Source organism: Petromyzon marinus, chromosome 43 (genome assembly GCF_048934315.1).
Source record: "Petromyzon marinus isolate PM22_M1 ecotype Great Lakes invasive population chromosome 43, UKy_Petmar_22M1.pri1.0, whole genome shotgun sequence".
Lineage (NCBI taxonomy): Eukaryota > Metazoa > Chordata > Hyperoartia > Petromyzontiformes > Petromyzontidae > Petromyzon > Petromyzon marinus.
Window position 1 is genome coordinate 3,059,838 of NC_133709.1, and position 11,360 is coordinate 3,071,197.

General features: G+C 51.7%; 1 protein-coding gene across 2 annotated transcripts in view; it reads left to right on the forward strand.

The window, feature by feature from the left end:
- Positions 1 to 10,511, forward strand: part of LOC116951466 (dual specificity mitogen-activated protein kinase kinase 6-like) — a 60,735-nt gene extending 50,224 nt beyond the window's left edge. For both annotated transcript variants that reach the window (XM_032970090.2, XM_032970089.2), the window contains exons 7-12: positions 528 to 579; positions 1,018 to 1,145; positions 2,626 to 2,703; positions 3,773 to 3,912; positions 4,286 to 4,331; positions 5,455 to 10,511. In XM_032970090.2, the coding sequence (XP_032825981.1) occupies positions 528 to 579; positions 1,018 to 1,145; positions 2,626 to 2,703; positions 3,773 to 3,912; positions 4,286 to 4,331; positions 5,455 to 5,541 (531 nt within the window). In that variant the 3' untranslated portion in view covers positions 5,542 to 10,511. The remainder of the gene's footprint in view (positions 1 to 527; positions 580 to 1,017; positions 1,146 to 2,625; positions 2,704 to 3,772; positions 3,913 to 4,285; positions 4,332 to 5,454) is intronic.
- Positions 10,512 to 11,360: the final 849 nt, after the last annotated feature.

Genomic DNA, 11,360 nt, shown 5'->3' on the forward strand with positions numbered 1-11,360 from the left:
TTTGGTTCTTTCGGTAAAGTCACGTAGAATGATAATAAAATAATAAATTGATAAAATAAAATAACACAATAATATATGAAGGCCGCTTGTGTTGTGGCCGAAACGTCGTGAGAATATTATTGTGTTATTTTATTTTATCAATTTATTATTTTATTATCATTCTACGTGACTTTACCGAATAGGATGTGTTGTGGTGTCTCTCATCTCAACACATTTGAAAGGGCACCCCCCACTGGCAGCTGCCCCTGTGGGCACAAGGTGACTCGGCACCTCCGACACCTCTGGCAGCTTGTTGTCCTGCAAACGGGCATTCGTGTCCGCTGCCAGTAAGGGGAGCAATGATTTGCTCCGTATTATCCCAATTTACTAGCCCGTTGATAATTCAACTTTGTGCCACTGATTTTGTAAACAGCATCCTGTATGCAATCCACAATGCTGAGCCGGTTTAGCAAGCGGGCATACGTGAAGTTAAATGTTGCGCTGTAATGAGTGAAACAATGTTCCTCTTACGTGTGCCCTCTCAACAGATCGTGAAGGCTTTGGAGCACTTGCACAGGAAGCTGTCCGTGATTCACAGAGGTAAGGGATTGTGTTGTTGTCGAGCTCCTCCACACACAGCTGCTTACTCGCCCATCGTCCACCGACTGTAATTGTTGAGCCGAGTGCTTTTGATTGGCGGTGGCTAGGAGATGTCAACTACCTTGCCTTATACGCAGGAAGTCGTGGGTTCGGTCCCGATGCGGACGCCTGCTGTATATTTGGAGTTTGCGTCTCTCTGTTTCTCTCTCTCCCCGTGGTCGCGTGGATTTTTCTCCGGGTCCTCCGATTTTATTTTTGGGCTGCTTATACATTTACACGCGATGAACGACTTGGTTGAGCTATAATTTGTGGCCAGGTCGCTTCTGAAAAAAATTTGAGAAAAATAGCTCGCTGTGGCCTTACCTGATAAAATCAAAAGTCGTTTCTAGCTTAATAGTTTCTGTCTCCCAATCCCCACCCGCTTAATTTCCCCACTAGATGTGAAACCTTCAAACGTGCTCATCAACACGCAGGGTCACGTGAAGATGTGCGACTTCGGAATCAGTGGCTACCTGGTCGACTCCGTGGCGAAGACGATGGATGCTGGTTGCAAGCCCTACATGGCAGTAAGCATGCATGCATGTTGGATGTATGTTGTACGTATGTTTTTTGACCGAATGCCTCGCTGACTTTTGTCTCCCCGATGCTAATGTTTGCGAACAAATGCGCTGCGCATTGCTGTACTCTCCGGGTCAAATTGAGACGCGCTCCTTCCGCGTGTAATTAAAGCAACAAGTTGGGGATGTGCGTCTTATAATTGTTATCTCGCACAGGTGTGTGGGTGAATGCGCGTGCACACGCCAGATTTATGTACAGAAGCTCTATTGACGCTCCCGGGGCACAAGTTTAGTCTGGGGTGCGTCTTACTCCCCGGAGCATCTTGTAATCCAGAGGATGTGGCGGTAAGTACAGTAAAACCTTGGATTGCGAGCATAATTCGTTTCGGAAAACGTGTTTGTAATCCAAAGCACTCGTATATCAAAGCACTCGTATATCAGTTGTGATCACGTGACGCTCGGCAGTACAAAGCGTACACGTACTACTACTCGTATTGCCAGACCCTCGCTCGTTTATCAAATTAATATTTATTATTTTTTTTGCTCGTCTTGCAAAACACTCGCAGACCGAGTTACTCGCAATCCAAGGTTTTAGTGTAATTAGAAAGCATCGCCCCACCCTCTCCACGCGTTGTCCAGGCACACTTGAGCGAACGCTTGACCCTGCTTGCAGGCTTTGCTCCGGCGCTGAGCAGGCAGAGCTAATGGTAGCAGCAGGTTGCGTGGCGCCCTCTGCAGGACGTTTTGGTGTGCTCGGCACCGCTCGATGGGTTTCATAATTATCGCCACCGCGATACAATCACCCCGCAGACGCTTTCGCCCAACCTCGTCCAATCTCCGAAGCTCAGCAGGTTTTTTTTGTTAAGCGCTTCAGTGGGCGAGCACGTGGACAGATCACGTGTCGTAGTCGTGGGGCTGCGGGATGTCCCCCCCCCCCCACTGGACGTCTGTGAAAAAAAAGAGCTTCACAGCTCATCGGATTCCTGCAGTATTAATACATATTCTGATTGCGAACACGGAGGCAGTGGGGCTCTGTCCACGAAAAAAACTTTGTACATTATCTCCTTTTCTGTTTGGGTTTTCTGTGGCTACTAAAAACATTTCTGGCACGTCACTCATGAATCGTATTGGACAAACAACCCAATATATCAGGGCCATCCTATGAGCGAGTATTTTTTTAAATCTGTAAATAATTGCTATTGCAGTATCATCATTACTCTTACATTGCCAGCAGCAACGGTACGTTACGGCACTTAACAATACATGTAGGTTATTTGATCTGTAGACTTTGACCTATGTTTTTCTCTGCACGTGAAAGCTCTGCCTGTTGTTATTTTGTGGAGGTGATGTCTCATGTGTGTTGTCACTTTCTTGGGAGGCGTAATTACAAAATCCACTGTGCTTTAATCAACCAGGTAAGAGACGGCAAACATCTTATTCGCAAATGAACCCGCTGTGTGCCTTTTGCTGTCTTCCCTCTTGTCTACAGCCGGAGAGGATTAACCCTGACTTGAGCCAGAAAGGTTACAATGTCAAGTCCGACATCTGGAGTCTGGGCATCACCATGGTAAGCGGAATTCACGAACGAAGTTGATTACGTACCAAAGGAGAAGGAGGTGGTTTCAGGTGCAGGAGACGTAGGGAGAGAGACACGAAGAAGCTATGTACGTGTGTTGAGCTTCTTTTGCACCGTACGTAGCCAACCGTGGATAATCGGAGGTGCGGCGGGAAGGATTAACAGAGCTAAAATCGGAGGTGCCAAGCGAGACGCAGGGAGACCGACAAAGGGGGGGGCGGGGGTGGGTGGGGGTGGGGTCTGAGACCCCCCCACACTGTGATGCCGAGGTGGCTACGCCGGACGTTTCCCCAAAGGGAGTTTGCGCGAGTCCCAAAATCAGACCGACAGCTCACAGGACAGACGGGGCCTCTCCCCCCCTCCCCCCCGGAGCAGGCAGCACAGACAAGAGCCCACATTTTTGATTTAAAGCTTTCGTGACTGCAGTAATTCATATTCTTAGTTTTTTCGGTAAAGTCACGTTGAAGAGAAACAACAAAATAATAAAATATATATAAAACAATAAATCTTCACACCTGAAGATGACCGTTTGAGTTATGGTCGAAACGTCGTGAGAATTTTTTATTGTTTTATATATATTTTATTATTTTGTTGTTTCTCTTCAACGTGACTTTTCCGAAAAAACTAAGAATAAGAGCCCACATATTAGAAGGATGCGTCTTGCATTTCGCGACAGCCGCAGTGCGTGGACTGGAACTCGGTTTTTTTTTTTTAACCGGGGCTTTACTGCAGCACCGTGCGTCGGTCGCAGCGGGCCGGGCGGCGGTCGCGGCAGTGGGCCGCCTGCACCGAGAAAACCACAACGCGGGCACCCTCTCGAGGCGCCAGTGATGTCTTGGGCCGCTCGGCCTGAACCTGGCAGTGCGATTGTAGAGTGGAGGGAGGGAGAGAGGGGAGGGAGGCAGGAGAGGGAGGAGAGGGAGGCAGGAAAGGGAGGGGGAGGGAGGGAGTAGGGGGAGGGCGGAACGGAGGATGGGGAGGAGGGGGAGGGAGGAGAAGGAGGGAGGAACGGAGGAGAGGGTTGGTGTGGTGAAGCGGGCGACCGTGCTTGCCGTGGCAGATCGAGCTGGCCATCCTCAAGTTCCCGTACGAGTCGTGGGGGACGCCCTTCCAGCAGCTCAAGCAGGTGGTGGACGAGCCGTCGCCGCAGCTGCCCGCCGACCGTTTCTCCCCGGAGTTTGTGCAGTTTGCGGCGCATTGGTAAATCGCGCACGCACGCGCCACCTGCTACACGTTTTTGTGTTAACATAAACACGACTGATGCCGTCGTCCAGGCCAGTCGGACGAGGCCTTCGAGTGGACCAAACTAAACACTGAAGGGACTCTTCAACACCTAAATGTGGCTTCCTGGCCAGGCATCTTGTTTGTGTGACACTCATTGCATGTTAACGGAATCTTGTTTGTCTGACACTGCATGTTGGAGGTTAGCAGCACAGAGCGTGCTTTTATTATTTTTTAAACGAATGGCCAGTCGAACGACGCATACACTTTTTACTTTAACACTTTGTGACGGTGCGTTGTGATATCTTACTTAAAGTTAAATGTTTGTTTCCTGTTTTTTATTTTATTTCAGCCTGAAGAAGAACCCCAAGGACAGGCCAACTTACGCCGAGCTGATGGTAAATGCGAACATTCTGATCCTCTGGCTCACTGGCCCACATACATGAATCTGAAATTTATTCATACTGGAGGAATCCGATGAGCTATAACGCTGTTTTTCCTGGACGTGCATTTTACCCCGAGTCCTCCGGTTTTTCTAATCCACATCTAGAATGAACGTGCATTTCGAGTATTTGGCTGCTAGAAATGTCCACGTGACAAGCCACTTCGTTGAGCTATCATTTGTGGCCAGGTTGCTTCTGAAAAAGAGCAGTGTAGCTCAGTGGGCCTTACCTGGTCAAATGAAAATAATAGTTTAGTTTGTATTGTAAACCAAACTTGGTGGACACTGCTCATGGTGGACACTCCCCGTGGTGTACACTGCAGTGGTGGACACTGCAGTTGACACTGCCCGTGGTGGACACTGCCCATGGTGGACACTGCAGTGGTGGACACTGCCCGTGGTGGTCACTGGTAACATTTGCCACCCCATGTGGGTACCGACCTAACCCCTTGCTGGCTCTTTGCTTTATCGCTGGTGGGCAACCTCATCCAGCAGGGGTCCCCCCCCCTGCACTTCCCAGGAATGAGCGTGCAACGCCTCTTGTGTGCGGTAGAGGTCGCAACACGCACGGCAGATCGGAGTTGGAAGGCGGAGATCTCTGGCCTCGTGCCTGCCGCGTGTTGTTGGGCATGATGTCCTCGACGTCCTGCCGCCCAGCTATTGTCGTTCCAGCTTTTCTCAACTACGGCCATTTCAAAGTTGCGTGAATGAATCACGAATGTCATTGCAGGACGAGTTTGGAGTGACTGTGTGGGTCGGCGTCGGCCCGCGGGAATCGTTAGTTCCCAAGGGTCCTCGTATGCTTAGCCACGTGTGGCGGTGAGATGTTAACTCGCTCGCCTGTTATGCAGGAGGTCGTGGGTTCGATCCCGACCCTGACCGACGCCCGTATATTTGGAGTTTGCATGCTCTCTCTCTCTCCGTGGAGAAGACGGAGGAGAGAGACAAATATACAGGCGTTATCAGGGTCGGGATCGAACCCACGAACCCACGAGCTCCTGTATACTAGGCGAGGTAGTTAACATCTCGCCACCGTGGTGCTCCTCCTCCTCCCCCCCGCCCCCCCTTGCGTGTTTCAGGAGCACCCGTTTTTCAAGATGCACGACAGCAAGGAGACGGACGTGGCCACGTTCGTGAAGCAGATTCTGGTGGAGTCGTCGCAGTGAAGGGGAGAGAGAGCCCCGCATGACCTCGACCGCGACGGAAACACAACCCCCCCCCCTCCCCCACACCGCCCCCACCCCCGCAGGAGGGTGCGACGTGTGCAGGATTTTAAAAAATTCGTTTGTAAAAATGTAACTTGTTCAAATAACAGCCGGCTCTCTCAAACGGCTGCTCGGAGAAAGAAAAATCTATATGCGAGCGTCGGTGAGCAAAATATTTTTTTGGTTTGCGGGAGTTCGAAGCCTACGGCGTTTTCGTGAGCGGATTTTCGGCGGAGTTCCTCCCCGTGATCCTCGAATCCTCAAGCGCGGCCCTCCCGCATGGCGGCCAGCGCACCGCACGCTGCCGTCACCGGTTCGGCGCCGTGGAGCGGTTTGCGATTTTGTTGCTGCTGCTGCTGCTGCTGCTGCTGTTGTTTGGTTTCGAGAATCCTTAAAGTGACCGGAACGCGCGACAGTCCGCCCACCCCCCCCAAGAGCACGGGCCGCTGCAAGGGGGTCAGCCGCGGTTCACAGTGGTGCGACGATGAGCAGCCACGAGCAGCCACGAGCAGCCACGAGCAGCGGCGGTTGTGATTCACAGACCGTTAAATCTCCCGGCGCTGCCGCGTCGGCAGCCCGCGTCTAAAACGACGGGCGCAGTCAAATCCGTTGTTGTTGTTGTTGTCGTTGTTTTGCATTACTTACAAAGTGCGTTCGGCTGTTTGTTGTTGTGTTTTTTTGTATCGACCTCGCCCTAAAACGCGACGCGGCGTACTGCGGTTAAGATGAGTCCCTTCTTTAAAGGCGGGGGGCGGGGGGGGGGGGGGGCATCGAGCGGAGGGTTGTAACAAAGCGACGGTGACGGTTTCCGTCTGCCCGCCCTCTGGAACCTCCAAAGATTGGTGGTCCTGCGGGAGCCACTGGGGTCCTGCAGCAGTCTCTGTGGCCTTCACACTCGTCAGAATTTACACCACGAGCAGTAGCGGGGGGGGGGAGGGGTGGGAGAGGGGGCCGGGGGGGAAACGATATGAAGCAGAATGATCCGTGATGGTGATGAGGATGATGATGTTTGTTGATTTGTGAGTGGCTGTGCGTGGTGTGTGCATCGATGAACAGTTTTAGTCAAATTGTTATTTTCGTGTCTTAAGTAACTTTTAATAAGTATTACATGGTTATCATAGTGTACGTATTTTTTGTGTGTTTGATGGTGGATTTGATTTGGTTTACTTCGTGTTGCCGGAGTGCGTAGTGAGTAAGCCCCTTCACCACCCACCATTTATAGAAATGAGGCACAATATACTGACTTTTGTTTTACAAAGGACCCTGTAAATGTCACGCTTCTTTTGAGTGTGTTTGCGGGTAGAGCTTAAAACAACATTTATGGTTTGGCATTTGGTGGAATTATGGGCCGATTGGTCACTGCGGAGGCTTCTTTGACGTGTTTTCGATCTGATTTAAATTCTGGTTGCTCAGGGGCTGATACACGAGGCCACCGCCTTTTGTACTGTGTGGTTTAAAAAGCCACTGACGATGCTTCTGTACATATGTTGACATTTTTTTTCGCACCGCACACAGCCAACCGTGCAAAATCGCAGGTGCGGGACGAAGGACAACAAACTGAACACAAAAAAAAACACTTCTAAAGAAACGGGTTTTCAATTTGGATTTAACAGTGCGTAGCTCCAGTGGCTTCCTAATATCAGAAGGAAGAGGCGTTCCAGACGGCCGCACAAGGCGCACCTGAAAGCGCCGCGCGATGCGGTGACCGTCTTTGTTTGACGGCCAGAATGCCGCTGCCGCTGCTGCTAAGATGACGGGAGTTTTGCGTGATGGCTTCATGCTCCCGCGACGGTGCACGGACGCGGTGAAATTCTGAATTCCTTTCGCTTGCGCGTGCTCCCGGCGCACTGTTCCCTCCTCGCGGGACTTTCTGTGAACACGCGGTCACGGTGGCGAAATTCTGAAGAAGAAGAAGAAGGAGGAGGAGGAGAAAAAATAAGAGAGCGGCAGCCGCCGAGATAAAAACGGCATGTCCGTTGAATTAACAGAAAAAAAAATCTCTTCACGGTGCACTCAAATTCTTTTAATACCGCTCAAGATCACGCCACGCTCTTTGGTTTATTATAAAGAGGGCCGGCCTAAGGATGGCTGAGGCACAACGTTGCGTGCACTGTGTGTGTGGGGGGGGGGCTTGCATTCGTCTTGTCGGAACGAGTTCATCAGGTCAGGACGTAGCCGTGCCGGCTGAGACTCTGGGCCTCGGCTGCGGCCAAGCGAGAAGACGTTTTTTTTAATTTTATTTAATGAAGCAACGTGCCTTTTTTGTTCTAGTTGTTGCTCACCATATCCACATATCCCGGTAGACAATCATGCGATGTACTTGTTGTTGTTTGTTGTTGTTTGTTTTTCATCGAGGGGGCGGCTCCAAGAGCCCCTCTCTGCCAGGGGCCCGACCTGTTTCCACGACCAACTCGGACGTGGCCCTTGCAAGTGATTACACTCTCGGAAGCCACGGCGTCAAATCTGTTTTTTTCCCTTCTCCTTTCGCATCAACAACTCGGCTCACGTGATTCTCAACGCGCGTACTCCACCTACGGTTGCCATCCAAAGTTTTTTAGTTTGTTAATTGAGCGCCTTGATTGAAGACTGGTTTTATTTAATTGATAAAGTAGTGCCTTTTAAGTCGGCCTCGATAGTGGCAGTGTGCAGAATTTTGCTCCTCTCCCCCCCCCCTTCCTTTACCGCCTCGACGTTTGCAATCCGAGAGACGGCGAGCGGCGTCGCTTCTCTCTCGCGTCTCCCCGCTCTGCTTCAGTTACAACAAAAACAAACAAAACAAACTTTCTTAATTCGCTGCCAGAGAATGTTTCGCGTTTGTAATTTGGGCGTGGGACTTGAAGCTCGGTTTTCTGCTGTCATTCCGCGGGGGGGGGGGGGTGTTGGATGCTGCAGGGTATTTAACATCCATGTTGTCATCTGGAACAATCACCTCGGCGTGCTATCACTGTGCTGCAGTGGCGGCTGTTTCAACTTGAACGGTCATCCCCCATGCACAGAGAGGCGCTCTCAGGGAGGAGCGAACTCACCACTTGGCCGTCCGGCGTTGGAATTCACTTCCAGCGCTCCTCCAGCCAGTCATTTCTCTCTTGCCAACGCTTCGCTTTTCTTCCCTCTGCCCTCTGGGTTCAGCCGCATACTCTCCCAGTGACCCCTGCATGCTCCGCTGAGCACGCGAAAGCAGGAAATAGCTCCGTGCTGAAGACTTGTCGGCCTCATTCGTGGCGCATAACGTACGGGTGTATTTTTTATCTTCTTTCGCACCGTACGTAGTCAACCGTGCCGATCGGAGGTGCGGGGGAAGGACAACAAGCTAAACACAAAAAGCAACTCTGAAGAAATGAGTTTTCAGTCTCGATTTAAAAGTGCATAGCTCCAATGTCTCCCTAACATCGGAGGGAACAGCGTTCCAGACGGCCGCAGAAGCGCACGTGCAAGCGTGTGGTGCGGTGACCGCCTTTGTTCAATGGTTAGCCAAAGGCCGCTGTGAGGATAACCGGAGTTCACGTGATGATATATGCTCCTTGACGAGATCAGCAAAGGTATTGCGGTTCATTCGTACTGCTATAGTGGCAGTACAAAGATAAAGGTGCAGCCCCTGCAATTGCCTGCTCTACGCCACTGCTCATGGAAGGGCCTCGAGGCTATTCGGCCTACTCGGCCACGCCGACCAGACGTTGTTGAAGAGGTGGCAGAGTCACCCACACTTTACCCCACCACACGCGACCTGCGATCCTACCGACTGGTGCGACCAGTTGTGCCGCTGGCTCGGGGCAGAGGTGGCTGATTGTTGCGTTTTTCTGAAAGTCGCTCCATTGCGGGTTTCCACTGCCTCGCCAGCACGTGGCATCGAAGCGGGATTTCAAGTCCAGCGCGCTGACCTTGACTTCACGGGCAAGTCGGCACCACCAATTTCGGTGAAACGGGGAGAGCGCCTGTAAAGGATGCAGCTTCCTTCCGACTCGTGCTTTCACAAGAACGCATCTCTTTGCCTCGTCGATATCTGTCTCGCCGTTGGAAAACCAAAATGCCGAGCAAAAAGCGCACGTCGGGAGGGGGGGTGGGGGGGGAAGCATCGTTTGCGCCAAACGTGTAATGTCGCTCCCTCCAGAATCAAGTCTTACCTTTGTAAGCATATTTATTCCCTTTATTGTTTTGTTTCAGATGGTTTTTATTTATTATCAGTGCCATCGACGTCGCTGTCAGATCGAGTGGGGTTTTTGTTGTTGTTGCCGTTGTTGTAAAGAGAATGATTAAATGTTGCGTCTTTCAAGAGCTCTAGTGTCCGCGCACAACCGTGGGATACCAAAGAGCGGCTTTCAAAAAAAAAGGCACGAACATATTTATTTGCATGTACGTACTTTACTTGCTGTCTAACTTGGAAGTTAACCCGCGGTTGTTTATCCCTCCCCCCCCCTCCACCCTGGTTTTTCTTTTTCCCCAGCTCAGAATTGATGCAATTGTATTTAAAAGCTTAAGCAAAACAAAATGAAAAAAAATATGGGAAGCATCGTTATAAAACGTGCTTTTTTATTTTCGCGTGCAACGTAAAACCCGCTCGGAGTAATAGACGACGCGTTTGTGAAAATGCGGCAAATATATGCAATACCTGGGGCAGGCGGTATGGTGAAGCGGTGGGGGGGGGGGGGGCAGGGGGGAGGGGTGGGCATTCTTCAGCAATACTTGAAAAGGGGAGGGGGGGGGTGCTGGTGTCAGGGTTGTGTCACGACTGCTGGGTGTTACGGACGCGCGCGTGCGTTCCCCCCCCCCCGCCATGATCCCAAGCGCGCGCGTGCGCCGACTTCGCTTTTTGGTTTGCGGACCCGCGAAGCCGCCAGTTTGAGTGCCGGAGCAAGCGAGGGGGCGGGGGGGGGGTTACGTTTTAAGACGAGTTAGTGTACCGCGCCTTTTCACATTAAACCGATTTGAAATCACCCGTGGAACGCTCTTAGCCGCCTCGATTTGTGTCTGCGCGTGGGGAACCGCGCGGGCGGGGAGCGGTCGGCGCGACGAATCCGGCGGACCCGAGTTCGATTCCCGCTCAAGGCCACGGACACCGATAGCTGGACACGTGCTGTGTGTGTGTCTGTGTGTGACTGTGTGTGTGATTCTGTGTGGGGAGCGATAGTGTAGCGGTTAGCGCGCTGCGCTATGAACCTGGCGACCCGGGTTCGATTCCCGCTCACGGCCAACACCAGTGACGATTATCTGAACCGGTCCCGGGCCTCCCCTAGGTCGACTCAGCCTCAAATGAGTACCTGGTGCGGTGTGTAAACATTGCCACTAGGGAGACAAAGGCGGTCGGGCGTGGTGCTGGCCACACACCCCTCGTTAGCAGCACTTGCCCCAACAGTCTCTTAAGGCTAAACGGGAGACCTTGGTCTTCGTGTACCGTTCCGGCCTTTATAGGTGCTCGCTAACAGCACTTGCCCCTACAGTCTGTTCAGGCTATATGGGGGATCTTTGATCTTTGTGTGTGTGTGTGTGTGCGTGCGTGCGTGTGTCTCGAGGGGGTAAGGGCAACAAACTGAACACACACAAAAAAATATCGGTTCTAAAGAAATGTGTTTTGTCAATGTAGACGATTTCAAAGCGCGCAGCTTCCGGTGGCTTCCGAATATCGGAAGGAGGAACGTTCCGGACGTCCGCAGAAGCAGCCGCATCTAAAATTAGTGGACATCGAACTCGGGTGGCCGGTATCGCAGCTTCTTCCAAGACAAAGATCCCCCCCTCCCCCCCCATACAGTTTTCACAAATTCTTGATCGCAAGTGCTGTTAAGGTG